Consider the following 26487-nt stretch of genomic DNA (forward strand, 5'->3'; position numbering starts at 1 on the left):
TTCCAAACCAAGAAACGTTGAAATAAAAAAAAAAAAATAAATAAATAAAAAACAGGTAATATCAGGATGTTTTTAGATTACTCACAGCAATAAGTCTGTCTCCAGCTGTTAGCGAGCCCTCCCTGGCTGCAGGACTTCCCTGGGCAATGGCAGTGACAAAGACCCCACTTTCCAGACCAATACCACTGTCTGAAACACAGGAGATTGAAGGATAAGTGACACAGGTGGATAGAAAGTACACTAATACAGGCAGAACATCAGAGTTTGGAAAAAGACCTTGGGATCTCTACCACCATAAAATAAAAAGGAATTATCTTGCAGCAGAATAATGTTACCTCAACAGTACAGACACAACATAAACCTCCCGAACTCAATCTCAGTATTAAGATATAAAGATTGAAGGACAAAAAGAAACGAGTATAAGAGAACCTTGGACTGGATGATCCGGATGGATCTGTCCATCAGGGAAATATCTCTCTCTGTCTGCTTCTACCTTGAAAATACAATTATTCCTCTCAGTCACTTTGATCGCACTGAAGAAAACAACACAAGTTTAACTGCTGAATTCATCCTTCCAAGATTAGTTTACATGAAAACGGGTCAAAGGGGAAAAGATGAGGAGGATTAAATCCCTTTCGGGAGGTGTGAGAGCATTTGTGTGTTGTCGGGTCAGCTCACAACTCCCACTCTGGTCAGCAAAATCCAATCCAGCAGGCGATGTCACACTTACTTTTCAATGCTGTAGCTCTTGTAGGGACCAATCTTAATAAAATCAAGGCTCTATTAACGTCGCTTTTATGTATAAGTCTTATTAAAGCTAGTATGTTCTCCTTTCGATCCACATAATTCATGTAGGTGACCAATTTGGGTTTTAAAACAGCAAGTTTTGATTAAATGTGATTAATCGTATGTCCAATAATTAGTGTAATATACCTTTATGTCCCATGAGGTTGATGTGAACAGGAGTGACCAGCCTTCCTCCCAGAGACTTCCTTCTTCGTACCACCATGTTGATCAGTCCGCCTCCATTAAGGACAGCTTTCACCACCTGTTTTCTGTCCTTATTGCTCAAGTCGATGTCATTTATCTTTAACAACCAATCGTTCACTCTGGAGTCAAAAAAAAAAGAGAAAATTATCAATTCAAAAGACTTTTATCCATTTATTGATGTATTAATGAAATATTGATGAAGTTTTGTACCTTAACCTTCCATCAGCAACACTTCCTTTATCCACCCTAGTAACAAATATTCCACAGTCTCCAGGTAAATAAGGATCATTTACCCCCTCAGCAATGTCAAACCCCAGAGCCTTCAAATCCATATCCTCCTATTAAAGCAATGATAAAAGAAGTCAGTCAACTTATTTCTCTTTAGCTCCTGTTTGTTGTTGTCTTTTCAGGGCCGTCTTTAGACGAACCATCCCAGGCATCGCAGTCTTACCCGGTCTTTCTCAAACTCCACCACCTCTGTCTCCCATTCTAGGGAATCTGTGTCAATTGCAGAGTCATGAGAGCTATGTGCCATAAGCTGACAGAACCGGGCCTCCTTCTCCAGCTGACTCTCCATCTTTTCCCTGAACACAGAACAGCAGGGTCAAATGTCACTCACCAACATTCAATTAACCATTTTCCAACAAATCAGTGCTTTCTCAGTAAACATAACCTTTTCCAGAAATATACACTTTGAACTCAAACTCTGTGAACTTACAAACTTCTGCTTGTTTTTTTCTTTAACAAATCAAATCAGAAAAATCTGAAAACATGAGGATTTTTTGCTGTTTGCGTGTTTTAGAGTTTGTTTTGCAGCTTGTTTCGTCGTTTACTGCGCATTTGCACCTGTTGGCCACCATAGCATGTAATGTTACAAATGTAACAACATTGACAGCTATAAATACTTTTGTGAGGTGCTGCAGTGCATATCACATTGTTTAAGTACACAGTTTAAACTTGATACAACTGGTTTCAGAGTTCGTCTTAAACCATAATAAGGCCTTTATTTAGGAAAAAGATTTTCTGATTTGTATACTGGGGAAAAGAAATCATATTTAAAGGAGAAAAAAAAAATAGAGTGCACTTGTCAGCAAGATGTATGAGGTCCTTAAGAGGCCTGCCTGTAGGGTTGCAATGACATTCAAAGCCCAAAGGTACCTTTAAAGAGGATGCAGAGGGAATGTTGCTGCATAGGAACTACATAGAATTACATAAAAGAGAATTCACTTTTTCTCAGAGTAAAATCTAAAAAAGGACAGCTGACAACTTATAGTTGAGTTATAGATTAAACTTTTTGAAAAGCCTAAATTCAAGCCTTAAAAGTCTAAACTCTAAGAAATAACTGCATTACATGCTTTCACCAGCAGAGGGAGCCTTTACATGCAGTATTGAATCATACATAATCAGAGAATTAGAGACAGTGTGAGTTAGAATGTTTACATGTGCTCAAAACACTAATACTTTCCGGGATGAAATTTTAATCTCCTTAAATGAAAGTCCTGCCAAATATATCAGGACATTCATTTAAAGCTTCATGATGGCTCAGTGCAAAAGGAGGGAACTGGAAAGAGGTGGAAATGCAGCTGTGGGGTAAAACCCATGTTCTGTGGGCTGGAAGCAGAGACGCATGTCAAACTCAAGAGCAGACTCACTTTAGTTCTTTGAGCTCTCGCAATGCATCGTTCTTCTGCTTCCTCATGTCGTCCAAGTTACGCAGGGCGTCGGCCAAATCGCTGACGGCCCGGTCCCGTTCTCGTCGCAAGTTGTCACACAGAGTTCTGTGTGGAGGAAGAACAGATGGTGGCAGGATGTGAAGAGAAGTGTGTATCAGAAATTAATTAAAGGTTTGAAAATACACACACGTACTGGAACCAGTCCCCCCTGGTTCCTGTTAGCCCCCACAAAGTAATACATTCTTGGGAAAATGGCCTTAAACGGTTCCCACAAGGTAACAAACACACGGGCACACGCTGACCTTATGCTCTCCCTCTCTGCGACAATTTTATCCCTCTCTTGGAAGGCCCAGTCCCTTCGACATTTGGCCACCTCTGCTTCCTGTGTGGCCTCCTTCAGTTCCTGGGACATGGCTTCATACTGCTTCCTCAGCATCTCAATCTCCTTATTTGCCCGTTCCATGTCCAGGGTAGCAGAGTCTTGTTTCTGGAAATATATTAAATATGTTGAGGTTTTTATGAAATAACTAATATAAGTTTGTATGCATATGTATAGAATATTAGTTACATTTTTTTTTTAATAAAAAAAAAAACATCGGCAAGAGTTGTTAAATTCTATTTTTTTTTTAAAAAAGCTTAAAAATCTATATTTTATGCCAAGTCAAGATGGAAGCAAACAAATAAAAACAAACCAATTCTTTTAATGATAAATCAAATATTTATAGGCAATGGCTAAATGCCACCTTTTTGAATATGAGTTTTATCTAGATTATGCTGGGTTTCATGCTAGTGATTTAGGGAATGCTCCTGTAATCCTTGTGATGCAATGCCTCCTACCTCAGGCTAACTTAGTGAAGTGTTAATCATAGCTCATGACAGAGATTACAGATGAGACAGGCAACATAGCAGATCATAAAAACCAAAAAAAGAAAACTGGAAAAATAATCAAATGTCTTTAAGAGACTTGAGAGTGACAAACAGATTGATTACCTGTCTGGCCTGATAGTATTCTCTGAGTAGCTGATCCCTCTGAATGATGGCCTCAGTCCTCTCCTTGCGAGCCACATCCCTCTCCTCTCGGACCATCTCAATGTCCTTACAGGCCTGGCTCAGCTCCTTCTGGGCCTCTGCTTTGTCCTTCACTTCATGGCAGTACTTCTCCAGCAGCTCGTTCCTCTCACAGATGGCCCTGTCCCGGTCCACCAGGGAAGAGTTTAACTCCTGTTTGAAAAAAGGCCTTCAAAGTCAAGCAACCGTTCCTGCTGAATCACGCCACAAGAATGCTAATACAGCCTCAAAAAAAACGTGGACATAATATCTGCTCAGCAGAAGCTTTTAGAGTTATGTCTGATGTTGAGGTCCAGTCCTTTCAGGAGAAGGCCTATTCATTTGATTCTTGAAAAAGAAGCTAGCAATCTATTCTGTCTCATTTTGAAAGTCTAGCAGTTAGCACATGGCCATTAAGAATATTTTCTTCATAGTTGATAGTCATCTGGATAATAACTAATAATTATTAATGTGATCACAGCTTGTAAAATACATCACCTAAATATTAAATATTGTAGAATGAATAAAGAAATAACAGAAACAGCATTTACATTGAATGCAGCAATCATATGCTCCAACTTTAAAGCATTAGATAAACACCAGCATAATGCACTCAGACCTTAATCCTATTCATACAACCAGCTATATCTTATTATAAACTAACTTAAAATTTCAACTTGCAGGATTGTTTGCAGAGGAACTGAGACAAATATATGAAGAAACATGACTTTAGTCAAACCCATCTCCCTTTCCTCCCCTCCTGTCATCCAAGAAGCTGCAATTAGGCCCAAGGAGAAAATATTGCACTAAGCATCTTTATAATTATGAATTCCCACCAAGGCTACTGTCATTTTTTATGGGCCGTAAAATTTGCAGAAAAGAATAACTTTAGGCTTTACCAGGGATTTTGAAAACTGTGTAAGAAGAAATGACTCAGTAAAACAATCATTTATATGTTTCAGTGAACACAACCTGAAGCAGGATTCATCAAAATGGAACAAATAAACCACTGTCAGTGGCCACTTTTTTTAAGCCCAGCTTTCTAAATTAGATGTACAGTGTAACTTACCTATCCATTTGTTTTTATGTGGCTTCTACCCCTCCGTACCTCTAATGACTGTGTCATTTTTCATTTTGTTGCCCTGTTATAGAACCAGCAGTGCAACACAGCATGTGGTAATCTAAATATAGCGCACCCCTTTCCTTGTAATTTTTTTGCTCTCATGATAATTATAGGACACCACAATTAAAATGTCTCCTAATCAGAGCTCCGTTTATTTTTAATTGGAGATGCAGCAATCAGGGTTTTACTAGCCAGTAAACATCTGTAATTCCCCTTAAATGTCTGATCTTGAGGTTATGATTTTGACGGATTTCTTTTAGAACTGTAATACCAACTTACTTGTGTTTACTGTTTTAATCCAAAAAAAACAACAAATAAAAATAAAAAATCAAGAGTTGACAATATAAAGAATGTAAAAAAAAAAGGCTGGTCAGGCTTTTAATGAGCTTGAATCCAAGAGAAAATGTAAGTATTTTAAAATACTGGCCATGCCCCTAACGTTTATTTGACTTCTAATAAACTTTAGAAAAAGAACTGAACGATGCATTTATAGCAGAAAAAAAAGAACACCGACATATTTTCTGCCCATCTTTGTTTAGAGTCCATCAATTAAAGTCTGATTCTGACCACTGGCTGACTGATGCATCGTCCTCTAACTGCTCATGTCATGCAGTTCTGTGTGTAATCTGCTTCACAGCAGACATGCAGCCTAAAAATCAGTGCTCAGTCAGGCAGTGAGATGGAAAAGAGCAGGAAGGACTTTTACATAACAGCATTTTACCACTACATTTAAACCTGTGGGTAAAAGAGACAAAAATAACTTCAAAGTAAAGTGCAGACTGGGTCTGCATTTCATTTTTTGATAAAGCACCTGCTCACAGAGCACAACCCTCCAAAACATTATGGATGTTATAACCTCAACGGTTTGCAATAAACTGCTAAAGAGATCTTTGGTGGGACATTTTTAAATAATTGTACAATGATTCTAATGCTGCAGATACAGGTTGGATTATAGAAAAATATATAAAATCAAATAATCTAAAAAGGATTTGGTGCCTGCAGAGCAGCAGAAATACACTATACACACCATCAACACGGCGTAACATAGAAACCTGAGATTGTGAGTTCGAAACCCACTCCCACAGACTGCCACTTTGGCTCTCTGAGCAAGACCCTTGTCCTCTGCTCCCAAAGGGGATGGGTTAAATGCAGAGGTACATTTCTCCAATGTGAGATCAATAAAGTTCATTTATAATTATTATAACCAACTACACTCTATGACACCTGCAGTGTAATAAAATGACAACTCTTTTCAATAGAAAACATCCTTTATGTTTCCAAAAGGATAGTTAAACTTTATATGTAGCATTTTTTATGTCTCAAGCAGCTTTGCATATCTATCATGTCTGTTATCAGTGTTTTGCTTGTAGGCTAAAAAGTTCAGGCCTCATTTAGTCACCTTTACTTTATTTGACATATTTCCCATTTCCAATTTTTACCCATGTATTGGCAGGCCAAACTTTCCTTTTCCAGATTCATTATTGAACAGAGCTCCATGATTTGTTTAAAGCAATGAATGTTTCAGTGTTCTGCAACTCTGCTTCAAAGTTTTCTGCCACTTTATCCCTAACCTGCCAGCTGTGCTCCTTGGTATTTATGAGACGGTTTAACAAACCTCTGTGGCCTTTAAAGAACATCTGGATTTGTACTGACTTAACTGGACTCTTATTTAACTTTCACTGGATTTTTAAAAGGATAGGATTTTTGTTTTTAAAAGAAAACAGCATCACCTTATTCGTAATGATTCAGTACTGTTTGTAGTTATAACATAGGCTGGGGCAAAGAAATCAGTTCCATTAACAGTTCAAATTTTTCTTGCAGGTGATTTAAAAAAAAAAAATGAATAAATTATTTTGTATAACATCGCAATTTTGGCTCCCCGGAGCTTCCGTAGCTGGAGTATTACTTCCACGGTGCAGTTCGGTGAGCAACATCATGGCTACAGGTGAGAGTATGAAGTTAGTCCTGAAAAAAGGAATAAAATCATCCGTTGCTTGGAGCTGGTTTGGGTTTACTGCGACAGACGTGGAGCAAGAAACCCCACGCTGCAACATTAGCCTAAAGTCAGTCGCAGTTAAGGCAGCAGCACCACAAACATTTTTCAGCATCTTAAACAGAGGCTTCCAGCAGAATATGACAAATGCCAGTCTCTCCAGGAAGAACAACACCGAACAAAGCAACAAACCTCAGCAAGAAGCCTAGGCTGGAAGGTGATGAAATAAAACATACTAAACATCAACCAGAAATGTTTGCGGAAGCTAGGCTAATTAGCAAGATGGTTAGCATTAGCTATAAGGATGGGACTTTTCTGGTGGTAAAAAACTGACTTTATGTATATACGATTTTCTCAACATGGAATGTTTTTATTACTAATATACTGGGTTACTTTCTATCCGTAGACCCTTACAGACAAATGGAATATAAACAATCTAACATTGGATTCATTATACGACCTTCAAAGGTAGGAAATCGAAGCTTTATTATAAAAATTCAGATTTAATATGCTTCAATATCTTAATAAATTGTGCTTTGGTGCTCATGGTGTCTATAACATAAACTTGGGGGTTGAATTGTGAAGAATCTACACTGTTGAGTGATGTATAACAAGTCTATATTGATAAAAGTTCAACAGGAGTTATTTTCAAGCATATTGCTGTGTTTTATGTAAATATGCACAACGGAGCACCGGCGATCAGGTGGATGTTAAGACGTTTTAATAAGTAGGGGGGAAAATTCGGGAAAAAAAAAAAATCGTAATTCGAATTAAAAAAATGAAGGAAAAAAAAACAATTTCTTTTAGGCCATATCGCCCAGCCCTACTATAATATCAATGACTGTGTAAAGTTTAGTGACCTTAACTATGAAATTAGTTTTGTGTTGAAACGAAAATGTATATATTACAGCATCATCGTCCAGAGAAATAACCTCATAGCATAAAGCTCATTCTATTAAGGTGGCTGGAAATGTATGGTTAAACTACACAAATTAAGTGCATGTTAGTCTCATACCTGTCTGAGTGCTTCTAACTCTTCACTAGCCACCACCCGCTCTGAGGAAGTGTTCTTCAGTCGTGCTTCAGCTGCCTCCAATTCGGTCTGCAGCTTATCCAGCTCTTTGATCACCTGGTCCCTCTCGCTCATGATGAGACGGTACTCATTAAAGACAGAGTCCCTCTCCTCCTTGTACTTCTCACAGTCCTTGGCTGCCTTCAGCTGCAGGTTTTTGTAGCGTGTAACCTCTGACTGCAGTCGCTCCATCTCCCTCTGCAGCTCCTTGTTCTGAGCCGAGGACTTGTTCAGCTCCTGCTGCACTGAATCAAACCTGAGGACCAAAAGGATCAGTTAAAACCCAGGTGTCAGAAATACTCCACTGCTAATAAAAAGCTGGAAGCAGACTTGCAGCAGGTTGTTTAAGAGTTTCATCACCAACTCCTATGACTTTTTGTCTAAATCATCAGCATCATACCAGTTTGAGAATATATGCGAGTGCATTTACCTCCTCATTGATGTGGAGAACTGCTGCTGGTAGTGCATGGCTGAGTCTCGCTGCTTTAACAATGCATCCATCTGTTTTTGCAGCCTGCGGTTCTCCTCCTCTGCCTGCTCCAGGCGACTTAGATCCGTGTTGTGGTTGGCCACCTTCTCGCCGAAGCGCTTGCTAAGGGCGTCGTAGTCCTTCTTTACACCCTCCAGTTTGTCCATTGCTGTGTCGTAAAGCTTATTCAACACCTCTGATGAGCCTTTCTCCCTCATCACCTGGTTTGTGCAACACATGGAAAACGATAACCTATCCTTGTCATGTTGCTGTGCACCATTTTAGCAGCAGATGGCATTAATGTGCAGAGAGATTAATATTTTTACAATAAAAAAATATTTTTTTTACAAAGTTAGAAAACTTAGACTAAAACCTGACGAGATGATAAATAACAGTTTACCTATAGAATGTATCCTTCAGACTATTTATTCATTCTCAGTAACACTCTCTTTCTCCTGACAGTCTTGCGGATTTAGTTTTCCTGATTCCTGTGAGAGTCGCTGCGACCTGAGGGCTGGATTGACCTCTGCTATATAACATATACTGTGATCTTGTAGCTACATGGTTTAGGTCAGAATGCCCTTTGCCAAAGCCTAGCCCTTTTCTTCTGTGTTTGCCCTTTTCACAAATGCTCTGTATGCATCTCCCTCCTCTTTCCTTCCCTGTGTTTGGAGGGTCCCCATGGGTGCTGTGTAAGGGAACTTGCAGTGATACAATAAGGGTCACAATTCCATTAGAACAAATTGTTTGCGGCATAAAATGTTAAAGGCAAACTTTTTATACTGTTTAAAGTAAAAAGGTGAAATCAAAACTAGAAGCAAACAAGACCTAATGTGAATGTGATTTAAATGTGTCATATGCTTAAAACAATATCCAAACATCCTCATAAGACTCATAGGAGTCATGTATTGATGATACCTCCTGCTGCTGCTGCCGAAGGTCTGACAGCTCCTGTTGGTCTTGACTGTGCAGCCGTTTCAGCTCCTCGCAGTTCTGTTTCAGGTGGTTGTGCTCTCGGACAAGTTGGGCGTTTTCCCTCCTGACTGTTTCCATCTCCTCCTTCAGTTGAGTCTGGTCGCCCAGGACACGACTGTGCAGCATGCTAGGGTTGGAAAGTAAATCCAAACTTTAGATGGAATTACAATAAATAAACAGCTTTAGGGACAGATTTTAAGATTTTCAAAATATAAGAATAAACTAATAACCCAAATATTTCATCCTGTTTTTTAAAGGTTTGAAGATCTTTTTGAGGAATGGAGATCAGCTTACTGGTAGAAGTCCGCTTCCTTCACAGCCTCCTCACACCTCTTAAGTGTTTTGGTATGCTGGTTCTGGAGAGATTGCAGATCTGCCATGGCCCTCATGCACTGACTTTTCAGCCGCTCATAGTCATGGCTAGCTTTGGGATTTGGCCTTTAAAAGAGAAGGAGCAAATAGTCAAAATTCTACCTCTCTGCACAGTTTGATTAATCTATTCAAAAGCCATGAAAAGACTGATATTCTCATTGTTTAGAGGGATTTAATATGAACAGGAAATGTAAGCAATTATTTTCTCTCTAGTGTGATGACTAAGTGCACATCTGGCTCAAGTTTGTAGAGTCAATATTATTCCAAAGAGCAGGAATTAGTAGATGAAAAGAGGGGAGAAGGAATCAGCTCCACATTAATCCCAATGAATTTATGTTCCTAGATACATAAACAACAAGGATCAGGCTATGCTATCATGAGTGTGTGGATAGAAATATAAGCTAAATGGCCACAACAACCGCAGCTCTTTGCAGATTGGTACCTGCAGTCATCGAAGGTGGTCCCAGGCGATGCTAACGCCAGACGCTTCCGAAGCTCATCTCGCTCCCTGGTCACCTGGCGGAGCTGCAAGAGGATGGTGTCCAGGTTTTCACTGGCATGTCGGTTGTCGTTAACGGCTGGGGGAGGGGAGGATGTTTCACCATTTACAGGCGAACCTGCAACAATAAACCATTACCAGAGAATTATTACATACTGCACAACACTTTACCAACTTACTATAGTTGATTAATCACTGGAGGAAAACCCCGAATAAAGGAATAATTTCAAGAAATGTATCACTTAGTTCATGGCCTTATTTCTACTGAATCGACCTGCTTGATTTACGACTTCTAAAAACTAGAAACATCATATGGAAGTAAGAAAGACCAGACATTTTCAGAATGATCCACTGAAACTAGTAACATAGAACTATTATTAATTATCTGGTTAAATTTCAGGACTTCTAGCAACACACTAGACAGGAATAACTGAAATTCAGATTTTCTATTTGGAGCCTTTGTTCAACTTTTATACTAGTAAAATTCCCCAGGCATGTAAATAGACTTCTAGTCCTTTGTCACCACGGTAAAAAAGTTCATACTTAATGATTGTAACTATCAGATTTAAAGAAGGATAACTTTAGAGTCGCATTAAGGATTTTGTCTTTTTTTTTTTTTTTTTTTTTAAGAACAACCCTGGCAGGAAGTCTGGGGATTATGTGCATCTTTGAGTCAATTTTTGGATCTTATTTGGGTTTATGCAACAAAGCTGAGTCATCTGGATCTCTGTCAGAACAGGGAGAGGCAAACGTGGCACACTTCCTTAGAAAACAAGGACCAGTTGGTAGAATGTTCTGGCACACATCGTGGGCTTTAATGGATAAATAAATCAAACTGCCCGTCCTTTTATATAGTTATTATAAACACTTCATTTTGCTTAATTTAATCCTGCGTCCTTTTAGACTGATTGGATTCTAACCTGATATAAAGTGTAGCAGGCATCTTTCATTATCATACATACCAACACTACTGAGAGAACTGCTGCTTTCCGAGTCTGATGGCATGGTGGACAGGACGCTGTACGTGGAACCTGCCAGGATAGGAGAGCCATTCAGACGTACTGCATCAACAGATTTGTAAACCATTTAAACACAAGCCTGAATTAACAGCCAGCACAGTGAGGAGGGAGTGTGAATACTACACAGTAAGTACTTTACTTAACGCAGAGTCATGTGATACACATGAAGTGGGGTTTCTATTTGAATTAACAGTTTCATGCGTCTTCTCACTGGCTTTATATTAACACTGCACACCCTGCTTTCATTAAATCTTCTGTATCTTGGTGTGCAATCTGCCTTGCTTTGATCTACAGTTTATATGTTTTTGCTGCACAGGCACAATGTCACAGCTAAAATGGGAATGTCCCTTTTTTATGAGAATGCACACATCCTTAAGCAGACTGATGTTCTCCACAATCCATGAAAAGAAGATACAACTTTACACTTATACAGCTCCAAAAAAGCAGCACAATAAAAGCAATAAATATTATTGCGCTCACAATTCCACTTTATGCATCATATAATTTTGATATTGGCATTTAAGAACCTGCATACGAAATATTCATATACAAAAGTGCTTACGTTAATAAGTCTGTTTCTCAACATTAAGTCCGGCTTTATTTGGTTGATTAACAGGAGCCATCCACTTAAGTGCAATAGGTGGCAGATCCTTTGGTTTTCAGGCTCCTATCTTGTGGAAAAACCTGAAAGTTTTCATCTATGGGACAGACACCCTGTCAACTTTCATGACTAGGCTTAAAATGTTCCTTTTTAAAAAAGCTTAAAGTTTGAGGGGCTCGGATTATCCTGAGCTATAGCTTTAGTATTGCCGCTATAGTCTTAGGCTGCTGGAGGACAGGGGGAACACTTTTATTCACTCTTACAATCTACAACCATTTAGCATTTTTTTGTTAGTTCAACTTTCTTCTTATATTCTCTATGCTTGTTCCCACCCTTCTACTTTATGTTACATCTACTTTTTTTCCATCTGAGCTGCTTCATCTGATCTGGTGCTCTGTTTAGGTGTGACACTGTCCTGAATGGATGCATCAGCTTGGCTGCTTCTTACAATAACTTCCATTATAGATGATGAAGAGTTCAGCCTGTTTTTCAGTGTTAGGTTCAGTTTCTCTCCTTGACATAGCTATGGACTCAGCTTTTACTGTGGCGAATAGTATGTGCTCTCTTTCATCCTTTTTGACATTAAAACTGCTATAGTACTTATCTGGTTAACTGTGACTAGAGCTTCTTTACCATGACATCCTCAAGCATGGATCCCTGCTTTGTCTTTTGTCCCCCCTTTCTTTTTGAACCCCTAGTCAGCCCTTGGCAGACGGATGTTCACACTGAGACTGGTTCTGCTGAAAGTTTTGTGCTGTTAAAAAGGAGTAAATACTCTCCACAGTAGCCACATGTATGGTCAATATGAGAGATTGCTGCCAAGTCAAGTGAATGTCTACTGTGCTACATGCTCACCCAGGAGGAGCATATCATATAAATCAGCGTTTAGCAATCAGCTATGTTTCCTTACATGGAAAACTTTTGGCCAATCTGTTTGTAAACTGGTGCTATATAAATAGAACCAAATTTAAAAAACAATGGCTGAATCATATTTAGTAAGGTTTTAGTATCTTTACACAGTCTAACTATTGTAGTACTAGAGACTTTCTATGGAATTTTGGGACAAAAATCAAATGTCATTTGTCCATTTTCTCCATCTCCAGCCAGGTTAAATGACAATTTTCAAACTGTTATTATAATCATCAGCAGATTAGCTTGGGATATCCAATTTAAAAAAAAAAAAGGTACAGAAGTTATATCTTATGTTTTGCCTTTAAATGAAAATAAGACGAAAGTTCAAATGAATGATCAGAAACAGATCTACACTGAGTGAGGAGAGAAGCCATGGACACGTGGAAAGCAAGTTGTGAACGTGCAGAGGGGGAGCGTACACGATTGTATGACATAATGAGGTCTGGTGGTACTGAATCTGCACAGTCAAAAATGCAGATGGACAGAAGTTTACACTGCTGTGTTTTAAATAGAGCTGCTCACATGAGTATTTATTGAGCCTGTGCCCTTCTAGAAGAATTCTGACTTCATTTTTTCCATTTACGTGGTTGGCTTTTTGAACTAGCATCCCAATTTCTTTTGATTACATCAGAGGATTATACACCACATCATGCAGAGCCTGTAGTTTAGCACAGATAAGTGCAATATCCTCAAAATCCCACACCATACTGACACATGAAAATAAGGAAACAATTGTAAAGATATGGTTAAAAAATATATACTATGATCTAATTACACTTTTAAAGGGATGCATACAGCATCATTTTAAGAAATTGTGTCATCTTGTGAAAATGGTACATAACATGGCTATCTTGGCTCATAGGAGTTCCTAATAGTAAAAATTATTCAAATCAGCCCAGAGATCACTGAGGGTTTAGTCGATACAAGTGAAGTTATGTGTAAAATTCAGGATGAAACTGAGACCCACAACCCTTCATTTCATCCTGCTGTTTTTACACAGGTCAACAGAGACTACTAAAGATTATTGAGCTTGAAATTAGCTTAGCTCTCACAAATAACCACATGCTTGTATTTAAACCAAATCAAAAACAAGACTTAAGAAAAGATGAAATGGTGGCCAGCATCATCGGTGACAAGCAAGCCACAGTTTGACAGCCACAGTTCTTGACTTCTACTTCTGCCCTTGCTTCCCACTGGCTTTAGCTACAGCTCTCCTGGGTGAGGAGGCCAGGCCTAATTAACTATGAGCTCTGTTGACTGAGCCACTCCATCTTAAGGCCAGTAGACGGAGAGGAAGAGAGGAGAAAGACAGAAAAGGCACAGACAAGCAGAGGATGGATGAAAAGAGATAGCCTAAGTAAGTCCCAGAAAAGATAAGGAAGAATTGTATATTAGAAGAGGAAGCAAGAATGAGGAGGAGAGGAGCCGAGCATAAAGGCTTTTAATATGTTCTGACATTTCCGGTCTGACGCTCAACCCTTCTGCTCTGCAAAGTGCTTAAAGCACAGCTTTGATTGCATATTGTTCCACCAGACATGAGGGGAACTACTGCGGAGTTGTTCAGCAGTGATTCTCTACAATCAGCACATCTATGCAAAATTATGTTCCTTATCTTTTTGGTGGGATTTAATGGCAACATCTGACTTCTTGAACCCGGTGTGTGACTGACAATGTCGTGAGCCACTGAGAGGTCAGCTTAGCTGTAGGGTGAACCTTTTCATGATATCCTACAGACGCATTCAGTGAAGCTCTGATCCAAAAAAAACAAAACAAAAACAAGCGGTGTATTTGAGGGCAACCTAATGGCAAAGTTATGAGGACAAGGAAAGCGTGGGCTTAAACACGCTCAGAGAGATTCAACTCTCACTAGGCAATTGCATTTATCTCATTCCTTCAGTGCTTTTTTTTTTAGCATATTTTTCCTACTCTAATCTTTAAAAAAAAAAAAAAAAAACCTGACTATCACTAGAGATGCACTGATCAGGCTTTTGGGTTAAGCATAATTTCCATGGTTTTTCTGAGGTCTTGCCTTCTGTTTTATAGTTGCTTCTGTTTTGTTTGTGTTTGTTGTTTAATCTATGGACTCTAACAGATAGGAGAAATGCATCCCCTGTAAAACAAACTGGGTTTTTAAAGTACTGGGGTGCTTTAAGTACAACTGCAACATATCTGTTAAGTTATGTCAACACAGGAGAACAAGGGTGATGTTCGATTGGCATCTGAAGAGACGGCACCCATGGCCAGGATGATCTAAATGACACAATTAATAACCTGTGGTTTGTATTTCTTTGGAAACACTACTGAATAACATATAACAAATTTTTCATTATGTCAATATCATGGTGTGCAATATCAGTATTGCATTGAGCTGCTTGGGGTGTACTAAATATTAGCAAGTTGTAATATACTTTCAGCCTCTCCATGTAAGTAATGTCTTTACTAGTTTCCTTTCTAATAAAAAAAAAAGCTTTAGGATAATTGGAAAGCTTTGGTAAAATCATGAAGAAGCTACAATCCAAGTTATTTGAGTACCAGAATGGATACAGTAAAAAAAAAACAAAAAAAAAACAAACATTTTCTATAATGATGTTGTTGTAATTGTTATAAAATGGTTTCATTTGATTTACTCTTTCATGCTAGAAGAAAAAAATGTAGCGTTCAGTTTAATTCAATCTTAACGTGTTTAGTGCAAATCATTTGTTTTATTTTGTGTAGGAAGTTGATTCGAAAGCAATCTAAAATTGATTCTTTGAGAAAAACTATAATTTCTCCATCAATTGGCGGGAAGAAAATAAATCAGTAGATTAAAAACAGCTAATAAAAGGCAAGTTGGTTCCAAAACTCTCCCAAAAATGCATGAAAACAAAATCAGCACATTGTTGTATAATTTTGATTTATACATTCATAGAATGAAACCAGTAAGATTTTTTTGTTTTTATCTAATAAATTAAAAGGACCTCCTGATCACAGTGGAGAGCAGCTGTAGAGAATAAGGTCCAGTTCTGATCGCTTGCTGATCAATGATTGCCTTTCTAAAAAAATATCATTGTTTAATGTTTTATTGTGTGATTAGAAAAGACAAACAACTCTCATAAGTCCCAATAATCTCCACAACTAAATGCACTCACTTCTTAAAAAAAAAGAAAAAAAGAAAAATACACTCAGCAAATGACATACAGCTTTAACTCCTACACACGTCTGGGACAACCTTAAGGATAAATATGCGCATCACGACGTTTACTAAACAATCTCAGACCATTCAGGACACTATGCAGAACAATAAATACAGTATGGATTTAATGTAAGACACACAGTGGCTCTCTGTGGCCATGGATGAGTCAGTGGTGAGAGCCCTTTTTATCATTGATAGAAATTAGCAGGCTGATCATTGGTGAACATTCACCGGTATCAATAATATGAAGCTATAACAGGGGAGAACAAATCTAACCCCTCAAATGGAGGATGATACAGAGAGGAGGACCAAACCAATTTAATAAATTATTTGCTGCAAAACGCTCAGGATGCTTCAATGGGAGCTGTTACATGTTATAACAGAAACCATCTAAGGTGAGAATACCTGAGGCAATGGTAGCAAGGGCTCTTTTATTGCGATCAAAATAGGTCAGAAGTGTGCCAATGAGCTTCCACCCCGCCCCCCCCCCCATCCGTTGCCTATTCCCCTTTACAATGTAACCGTGCGCTATACTACCAACAGCAGCTTCAGACAACCAGATTATGTGCTCCAGCTCATAAAGCAAGATGGCACACGTTGCCATGGAGAAAGTGGATGAGAGGAAAGCTGACTTTGCAATGGTGGGAAAAGAGCCTAAGAACAATCACAAAAAGATGCAAACTGTGGCTCCAACCTTTCTCTCCTGGGTTAGACTAAATTTATTTTAAGCCCCCTTCCAAAAAATAAAAATACAATGAAATTATAAGACAACATACAGTTGTATTCAAAAGAAGCAATGGGTTTAAATAAGAGAGGTTTTTTTATTCTTTGAAAAGCCGGTGTTTAAACCTTTGCAAGTATATCAGGACCTCACCAGGTTCTATTTTAAAGCAAATCACAAAGAAAACATAAAATTTTATATAAATCTACAGAATTCATACACATTATAATAAATATCACTCAAATTATTTTGTATCTGCAGTTTCGGACCCTTTAAACAATAGAGGAGCAAATCCAATCAACACTCATCCTGCCATAAAACCATTCATGCATTTCACTGACTATTGAAAAGAAGTTAAATCTTGTGGCAATATGAAGCCAAAAGCAAGGTAAATTCTTAAAGGGGAGCTATTATGAACTTTAAATTAGCAACGTTTCAGTCCCACAAATCTTTCCTCAATATTGCTTCCTATTCCTCAGCTTGAAGCAGTTTGAAAGATTGAGCACTAAGTCAGCAACGGTGCTCCTTTATCCCTCATTTTCAATCTATATTCTGTGTATATCACTTTGTATAACAATTTACGCAGGGCAATAGAGAGCTACGTACGTTCCATATCTTGAGCATAGAGGATTTATAGACAGATAGAAGCCATTTTTCACACACTTCCCTTTTAGGCATGAATGATGTGTCTGCTTCGCACGTTTCCAGGGTCTTGGTAGGAAAGCAGCGCAGAGGATGGGGTTTCTAAAGCGGCTGATATACTTCAAAGTCAGATTAGAGCTAAACACTGGGCTTAAAAAAAAGAAGAACAAAATAAATGATCTCATTTGTAAAAGAAGGCTGCTTACAAAAAAGACTTAAGCTCTGATAACATTGAACAACTTTAATTTTTTTGTTTGTCACTTATTCTTACAAAAATACTGTAGCTTCAGATTTGATGACCTAGATTTATTGAGCACAAACTGCAATTGAAAATATATAATTTTCATAAAAATTAAGCATTATTTTTTTTCTAGCACCTGTTTGTAAGGCTGCTGTAAATAAGTAATTAATTCTACAAAGTACTTAAAAAACTTATTTCATATAAATTATGCTAACTGAAATGAATAGAGGTAGTGCAACTTTTTCTAATGTTTGAAAGTATATTTAGCTCTATGGATCAGTCTGAAATATGTGTGCGTTAATTAAGCATTCATTAACCAACCTAATTAGGAACAACTTAAATTTAATGAGGAAGTCCTTATGCAGAGTTTGACAATAAGACCCCATTGGCTGATAAGCTGACAGTGGGTGTGGCTTGTAATGCAGCGCCATTAGAAAGGTTAATGAGATGTGTTAAACGTTGCCACATAAAGGGTAATAAGATGACATATCTCAAAAGTTGAAAAGTTGCTTATAAAAATAAAAACCATGCTAATGCATGATTGATAAAGAAATACATAATAGAGTTATATTTTCATTATCATCAAAGAAATAATGTAAAATTGACATATAAATAAGAAATATATGTGAATGTAGAAAACTTCCTCATCTTAGGTCAAATTCAAAGATTAAAACAGTACATTAAAATGTTAATACCCTTGTTCACTTAATAAAAGATTTAGATTTAACTTCTTCTAGTCTAATTTAAGCCAGTTTGCTGTGTAAAACTAAATTTAACCTGTGTCCTCAAATCATTTGTTCAACTTATCAAGTTTTAAAATGCAGTGAACTGTTATTTAACGTATAATTTGACAATAGCCTGAATGAGGCAGTGAAAAAATCTAAAGATTTATCGGATTTGTATTCTAACCAATATAAAGCATTTTGTTCTTTTCCTCCACATCGATCCCCAAAAAGGCCTCCTCTACTGTTGTCTTTTCTTTGGTAGATGAAATGTAAGCTAGAGGAGACAAGACTTTCTAGGAATTTAGCAAATTAGCTTCTGGTGAAATATAAATACTCGGAGGCAAAACAAACCTGTTTTCTTGTTCTTGTCTCCTCGAAAGCAAGAACAAATTCCCTGGTTTTCTTGCAGTGTGTTTAACATGTTTAAGGTGTGAAACAGGACCCATATGGCCTTTAAATAATGGGCTACTACTGCTGCTTTTCTTTGAAAACCAATGAGTCTATTGCATTCAAATAAGCTAAATAAGGTCGCCGTATATTGCATTAGAAACATACAGTAACTAACAAGTTTTGTATTAGAATGTTTGCAAAGATGGTTTTAAAAGGTGTTAACATATTTCACATTTAAATGCAGTGACATGAATCCCTTGTTTATGTCAGGTCAGACAGCAACCTTTTAATGTTTTAGCAGCAAATTTTAACAATGAATCCTAAAATATTGCTGAGTTATTGGATGTATCTTTCTGTGTTGTGAGTCTTACTGCAAACTGTGAGTGGGCCTAAGCTCCAGAACAGCAGCCGCTGACCAACATTCTGGGCTTCGAGCCAAAGAAACCTTACCGACCGGCTGAGAGATTGATCATCTGCCTTCTAGAGTTTGTGCTTAGCCAAAAACGCAATGACAACTATATGATGACTCTAGAAGACAGGGGAACTTGAAGGCAAGCTAGCACATTGTCTAACTCGCACCTCTGAGCTACACATCTTAACTCTCTTCTCAAATTCTGGCCAAATAAAAAAAAATATATATATCGCCCACTATTCACTGAAAATCTATTTAGAGCCTTTTCCTCATTGCTTTAGATCTGTGAAAGTCATTTGTGACAGGGAGAGAAAAAGAGTCCAATGAACTGGTCAGAACAGCTTTGCAGCATTATAATCCCAAAAAAGCTAATTGCTCCTATCAAGTCCAACCTATTATCTCTATGCAAAGCAGCCTAGCTCAGCATAAACTAAGCATAATTTCACACTGAACAGCTTGCCTCTTCCAAGGGTCAGAAATAAAAGGGTGAAAGATGTCTGCAACATGTCCTCCAAATGCTCTGTAACATACTGCAGCTAGCACAAACACAACCAAAAAAGAGCCAAGTGGCTTGCTTGAGCAAAAAAACAAAAATATAAATCTTTGTGAGACTCCAACCATGTTTAATTACAGAAGGAAAACCATGCTTATTTAGAAATGATTTAGTATCTTTCCATGAAAAGAGCTCAAGGACTTTAAAGGACAATAACAAAGAGATCAGGATGACAAGGGAATGTAATCAGCACAAAAAACAATCCTACAGATGGGTAGAATGAATATCCAGTAAGCAGCAACAATTTAACATCAGATTATATAATGAAAAAAACTAATCAGGATTCTTTTGGAATAGGGGTTCAAAAGCCTTAAAATATTACAATCATTGAAATATAATCATGAAAAATATCAGTATCTCAGAGGACCTGCAATAAAAAGTGGGTCATTCTGAATTTAGATGTCGTGCATTTACTCTCCGTCTGCCAATAAGCCCATCAGAAAGAGGCTGGGGGGACCAACTTAGACTGATTTCAAACACTTTGGTTCACAACAGTAAATTAAATTTAAAAACATATACACTAATTTAGACATTATTAGTGGCAACATCTGGTTTAGAAGCAGATCTTTAGCAAACAGAACCACCACTGCAGTAAGATCGGGTCGGTTCAAACTTTATCCAAAGGAAAAGAACTGCATGCGATGTCCTTCATTAGAATACAGAAGGTGCTTCAAGTGAGTAGAAAAAAAAATAGCTTTCTTCAGCTAAACTGTTGTCATTAACTTTTAGGTTGCAGTAGAGCTGATTTAATCCAGGAAATTCTGGGATGGTGGGTGGTTGGCTGGCTGTTTTGACTGAAGTACTTAAAACATGTTTTCAACAAGGGCATTAAAGATATGGTTATACTGCCATCTGCTTTGGGTTTTTATAATCAGGCGAGGAATTAGTTGTGCTTTGTGAAGGAACAGGAGCCAAATAGATGTTTTAATCTTAATTTGCAATTAAAAGAGCCTGAAGCATGCAGCCAATTTAATGAGCAAGTTCACTTCAGCTTGAAAAATAAAACGATCCTCAAATGAAGATTGTTTTAGAATAGCTATATGTTTTGTTTCCTGAGTAAATCATAAAATTAATAGATTTGGGTTTTCATATTTTATAACTGTCGAGCTATTGAATGTAGAAACTTTGGTTTTAATCATTTTACATTAATTGCAACATAGAGGATGCAACTTAAAGGAATAGTACACCCAAAACATGATTAGCCTTCATTTTCTACTCACCCCAATGCTGAACAACACTCTGGAGTACTTTTTTGATATCTCAAATGCATCTGGAGATCTGGGAGGCTTCTTGCTGTCTGCTGACATTCAAATAATGGAGGTGCCCAGTGCCCGAGGCAGAAAGGTCCATAAAAGTCCACAAAAAACTTGTCAATATTCCTCCATACTGCTCGTCCAATGTATTCCAAGTGTCCTGAGTGGGTAGCATCCAGAATTTACTGGAAACGAAGTCATTTAGAATGTTTTTAGAGCATAAACAGTAGTGTATAGGATTTCCTGAAAGCGCGTTCACGACGCTACGGAAACCGCGGCAGACCAAACCAGATGAAAGTGCGCATTCAGCTCGGCAAAGAACTCATTCTCTTCCTCAACACTGAAGTCCTCAGAAATTTTTATTTCGTTGTTTCTTTCTTTGCACAGGTAAACAGCACATTTCTTCTTCTACGCTTGCATTATCGGCAGAGCAGACGCTGAATGCGCACTTTCATCTGGTTTGGTCTGCCGGCTTCCGTAGCGTCGTGAACGCGCTTGGAATACATTGGACGAGCAGTATGGAGGAATATTGACACGTTTTTTGTGGACTTTTATGGACCTTTCTGTCTCGGGCACCATAGACCTCCATTATTTGAATGTCAGCAGACAGCAAGAAGCCTCCCAGATCTCCAGATGCATTTGAGATATCAAAAAAGTACTCCAGAGTGTTGTTCAGCATGGGGGTGAGTAGAAAATGAAGGCTAATCATGTTTTGGGTGTAGTATTCCTTTAACAGTGAGGAGAGATTTCATTATTAAACAGACACGCCATATCAGCCACTGTTGCCAACTGGGGAGCCAAACAGTGATGGCTTGCATTGAAATCGTATGTGAGATTTTTGCATTGAAAATTCAAACATTAAAAATTCAAAATTCCCTCCATAAAAGTATAGAAGTAAAAAGTAAAGAATTTTTAGATGCAGCATTTATTTTCAATGAGAGATGATTTCAATATCAGTGCAGAGTTCCTTCAGCTATGATGTTTTCGGGGGGGCGGAGCTAAACTAAAGGCTCCTTTGGGGTCCTTCCTGAAGGACCCCAAAGGAGCCCTGACCAATGCCTTGTCCCACAGCATGTCCCACTGGTAATGCTAGCCCCTTATCTTGAATTTACTTCCCACCTAAATATAAACTCAATCCACTCTATTAAATAAGATTAAATACACTGGCGTACATATAGTAAAGGGAATTCAACACTTGCAATGTGGCAACACACCAAATATAACAAATCAATCAGGGCCTTGTGTTGACCATTTTGGTTTAATTTATTGTAGAGCGATACATAAACTGCAGATAGGCCTAAAATACATCTAAATGCAAGTGGAAAAACAGAAACAGCTGCACTAAACAAGTGAAAGTAATTAGACCATCCTTCAGGAAGTGTCCATCAGAATATTTTCTAACAGCTGATAATCTGATGGGCTCTATGTAATGACAACACAGCCCTGAGGTGCTGAAGTCTGAGGAAGGTGCAAAGTGCAAAGACGGGAAAGAAATTATGGTGACAAGGTAAATGGCGCTGAAATAAACTGAGACCGACTAAGGAAAAATACAAGCCGAGTACATTCAAATTATTTAAAAGTCTTGCTTGCGACAAAGAGCAGCAGGGTTATAATTAATTTCGTCTGAAAAAAGTGGTTTAAAGAGAAGGACAGATACTTGCTGACAGGGAGGACAGCACCCCCCCAACACAGAAACACTGCCCTATGTCCTGGGCTGCTGTACACAGTGCAAGCTGCTGACTGTGCACTTTAGGGGCTGCTCAGCTTCTCAACAAAAGCCCTGTTGTCTCCATCTCTCTTGCTCCCTCTGCCTATCACCCTCCACTGTCTTGCTGACGAGTCCTTTTAGTATGCAAAGAAATATAGCTACTCATAGGGAAAGAGGCTTGTAGGCCCCATCCAGACAAAGCTGAGTTTGTGTATACGACAAGCTTCTTTATTGCTTATGGGTCCCATCAAGACGAAGCGGCTGCGAAACTGACTACATCTGAAACCAGCTCCAAAAGTGGATAAGTTTGAAACCACGGCTTATGGCACCTCTGTCATAACATCCATATACGACTAACAAGCCATAAAGTTGTGTGTTTGCAAACCAACTCAGCCTCCACTACCCTTAGCATGCAAACAAAGAACATCAGCGGACTTTGGTATTGCCCTTCCGCTTTAAAACCTTTTATTTTTAGAAGCTATTGAATGTATTGTGGATATCACTAAGGCTGAAAGAATTAATTTGCTTAATCAATTACTGAAATAACCGTGAACAAATTTAGTAATCATTTGACCACTAATTAGAGTGTAGAGCCTCTAAAAAAGTTTTAGTTTCACCTGGGTTAATTTAGTAAAAAGTCTTCCTCATGGAACCTTTTGCTAAATGATTATTAATCAAGTAATCAAAAAAATAATCAACAGATTAATTGATTTGCAAAATAATCGTTAGTTGCAGCCCTTGATTTCACACTTCTTGCTGCTCTTCTGTCTTTGGTCTACACAAACGCCTTTTTATTCTCTTCTGCGTTAATTGTTTACATCCTAATTCCCCCGTCTTTCTTCTACCAACTGGCATGTCATAAGTATTAAAACACCTATTAGAGTCGGCTTCAGGTGGTTTCATCTTCACCCCTAAGACCCATTTACAATACCCTCTTAAAAACCTAAGAACCGTGCCGAGTTTGGATCAAGTTGGGACCAGTTAACCGAGCCAAGTTTGGTTTCTTACGACTGTTTACACATCACGCTAGCACGGTTCCTCAGCACCTAGTGGCGATCTACCGTACTACTGCTCTCTAGAGGGATACAAGCAAATCAACAAGATGGCGCCTGTAACATTCAGGAAGCTTGCGGAGAATCAGGCAGCCTTTTGGGCGCTCTTCATCTGAGAACCGAGCCAGAACTGAACAGCGCCGAGCCCTACTGATGAACTAGTACTAGTCTAGCACAGTCCAGTAGTGTCTGGCACAGTCCAGTTCAGTTGTTTTCCATTTACACTCAACAGTTATCTCGATTCCCGTGCTCGGACCAATCTCAGCACGGTTTCAAAAAGGTAGTGTAAATGGGGCTTGAAGCTTTTTCTCTGCAGATACCTCAAGCCCCATTTACACTACCCTGTACCCTAGTATGATGCATAAATGGTCGTAAGGAACCAAGATCTACACGGTTAACTGATCCAAGCTCAGTCCGAACTCGGCACGGATCAGTTTCAGAGGGGTAGTGTAAATGGGGCATTATTTGACTTTGCGTAGATGTAGCCTTAGGTAAATGGCAATGGCCCAAATACATTTTAGTTCCCAATAAAATTACAAAAGGTCAAAAAGTTCAACTGACACAATTACATGAAGCTTGCCCAGCTAGTACAATGATATTAGCACAAAAGCTAGGCAAAGAATGCAATTGAAATGCTAGTGCTTGAATTTATAAAAATGCATTTAAATAAAACTGAGAACAGGAAGATTGCCTTCTCATTTTTAAAGCAGGGTTAAAATGCATTATTTCTGCCCAATATGCAAAGCAAATCTTTTGCAAGAGCAAAGATTCATTGTTTTGGGGAGACAGCTTTGAAAACAACCCTAAATAATGAGTGCATGTCCTCCAGGGAAAACATATAAAGCAGTTTGCCATCTTTGCAGCTAATAATTTACAGATTGTGGGCTCGTATCATTTTATATTAATGTGAGCACCTGCACCATTTTCCTCTGGCAGAACGAGGTGTCTTTGGATGATTGTGTTCGTGCGTGTCTTACGAGGCTTAGCTGGCATAGGAGGTAAAGCACAGAACAAGAGCAGGCAGGCAGCATGAGACGAGGACAAGCTGAGAGCAGGTTGCTATCAGCAAGACACACCACATTCAAAATCCCTCTCCTCTCCCACCCTGCCTTTTTTCACAGCCTCACCGCCGCTCCCAGGATTTCATCCCCCATGATCCCTCTCTACTAGTTTTGCTGCCTGAGGGTACACCATTGATGCTTGTCTTCTGGCTCCTACGAAAATACGTCAAACAGATTCATTTGAATGCCCTCTCTCAAAAGGACAAATATTATGTTTTTTCATAAAAAATACAGCTGTGAAAGGAGTAAGCCAGAAACACAGCAACCAATACAGATGACTGCAAATGCATTAAAAATCATCTCACAGAGAAAGTTTAATCCCAGAGTAAGAAGAGTCGGGTATAATCCTCTTGTGAATAGCCACACAGACTGACAAGTCAGACCCCCAACTTGTGCTTTCTTTCTTCAAATCATGTCACCAACAAGGGCCTGTGCTAATGAATAAAAAGCTGCGTGTCAAGGAAGGCCCATATCTACACTGCTGAGTGTTATTCTGCAACAGCTCCACTCAATACAAGGAAGTAATAAAGCTTAAGGAAGCATTAGTGATCCTGTAAGCAGAGTGACAAGAAACCAACTCAGCACAAGCTGCAAAGGTTTGTGACCAGTAGACTAATGCTAGTTTTTTCAGCCATGAATAAACCATTAAATCCTTTGAAAATTTAGTTTTTTTCCACACAACCAAGGTTGTATTCTTTGTAGAACATTGTATATGTCTGCATCATTCAGAACGTTTGGATCTCAAAGCTTATTCTGCTTTAAAGCCCCGGAGGCATGTCGCCAAGTCATGAGAGAGAGCCACTCACTGGCCTTAGTCATTGGGACAAAAGCAAAGCAGGCAAAAACTACACTTGGTTTTTACACTTGGGTGCCCTTTCGATTCTGTAACAGCAACCAAAATCACTGAGTTAAAGACAGTAGCAGAAAGTACAGGAAACAAACCAGATGTCCTCATCGGATTTTAGTGTTGCATTCGATAACTATAATATAATAGACTGGAGTAGAGGGGTGGGACTGGTCAGTGATAAACTGGTTCTGATTTGACAGACCAGGAATAATTTATATATTTATATAAATCAGCACTAATTACATCCTGCTCAATCAATCACATTTGGGGTCCCCCAAGGCTCTATTTTCAAACCAATTTCATTCAATACACATATTCTCTTGGAAGCTCAGATTAAATGGGGTCCTTAACTTTCTCTCAACATACTGTATGTATTTGAGGAGTAGAAGTAAATGTGATCACTGCAATCAGTACAGGCCAAAGCAATATAGTGTTTTAGACAAACCAACCTTTCCTAAGAGGGTAACATTCATTCATAAACACAGCCTGGTATTTAATTTAAATTATCATTCTGAAGTAGACTAAATTTTTAGGAAAAAGAGTTACATAGAGCTAATTTGGGTCACTTTTCACACGTCTTTTTTTTTTTTGCATGAGAGTACGAACTAGAAGTTGACTTGTGTGTATGTTGGTTCACGTGGACGTAACTTCAGCAGCAGTAGCAGTTTGCCACGGTTTGTTCACCATTGTTTCCCCGTTTCCTACACCACAGGTACAAAGTTACAAAGGCAGCGACACTAACCAAGTGCCTGCAAGTGAATCCCTGATTGTGGGAATCACCTCTTTTGGTGGAATAGAAATGGGAGCAGTGATGGCAAGGCAGGCTAATGTAATGTCAGTACCAAGAGGAGAATGATGGAGTTTTGCAGGTTAGCACAACTCCAGATTTTCCAGAAGCTTTTGCTTGAAGCCCAACAACACATACATTTTAACATGAAAAAAATCAGATTTCCAGGTGATGTCTT

General features: G+C 38.5%; 1 protein-coding gene across 5 annotated transcripts in view; it reads right to left on the minus strand.

The window, feature by feature from the left end:
* Positions 1 to 26487, minus strand: part of dlg5a (discs, large homolog 5a (Drosophila)) — a 47429-nt gene that overhangs the window by 18741 nt on the left and 2201 nt on the right. For 3 of the 5 annotated variants that reach the window (XM_038292897.1, XM_038292899.1, XM_038292896.1), the window contains exons 2-14: positions 11176 to 11244; positions 10157 to 10331; positions 9637 to 9780; positions 9286 to 9469; positions 8329 to 8588; positions 7842 to 8154; positions 3654 to 3884; positions 2966 to 3150; positions 2643 to 2768; positions 1442 to 1574; positions 1201 to 1328; positions 934 to 1109; positions 86 to 189 (exon numbers count right to left, since the gene is read on the minus strand). In XM_038292897.1, coding sequence (XP_038148825.1) covers positions 86 to 189; positions 934 to 1109; positions 1201 to 1328; positions 1442 to 1574; positions 2643 to 2768; positions 2966 to 3150; positions 3654 to 3884; positions 7842 to 8154; positions 8329 to 8588; positions 9286 to 9469; positions 9637 to 9780; positions 10157 to 10331; positions 11176 to 11244 — 2228 coding nt within the window. The remainder of the gene's footprint in view (positions 1 to 85; positions 190 to 933; positions 1110 to 1200; positions 1329 to 1441; positions 1575 to 2642; positions 2769 to 2965; positions 3151 to 3653; positions 3885 to 7841; positions 8155 to 8328; positions 8589 to 9285; positions 9470 to 9636; positions 9781 to 10156; positions 10332 to 11175; positions 11245 to 26487) is intronic. The other 2 variants (XM_038292900.1, XM_038292898.1) reach the window with 1 other exon arrangement.

The sequence above is a fragment of the Cyprinodon tularosa genome, unplaced genomic scaffold (genome assembly GCF_016077235.1).
Source record: "Cyprinodon tularosa strain WSP-4 unplaced genomic scaffold, ASM1607723v1 ctg32, whole genome shotgun sequence".
NCBI lineage: Eukaryota > Metazoa > Chordata > Actinopteri > Cyprinodontiformes > Cyprinodontidae > Cyprinodon > Cyprinodon tularosa.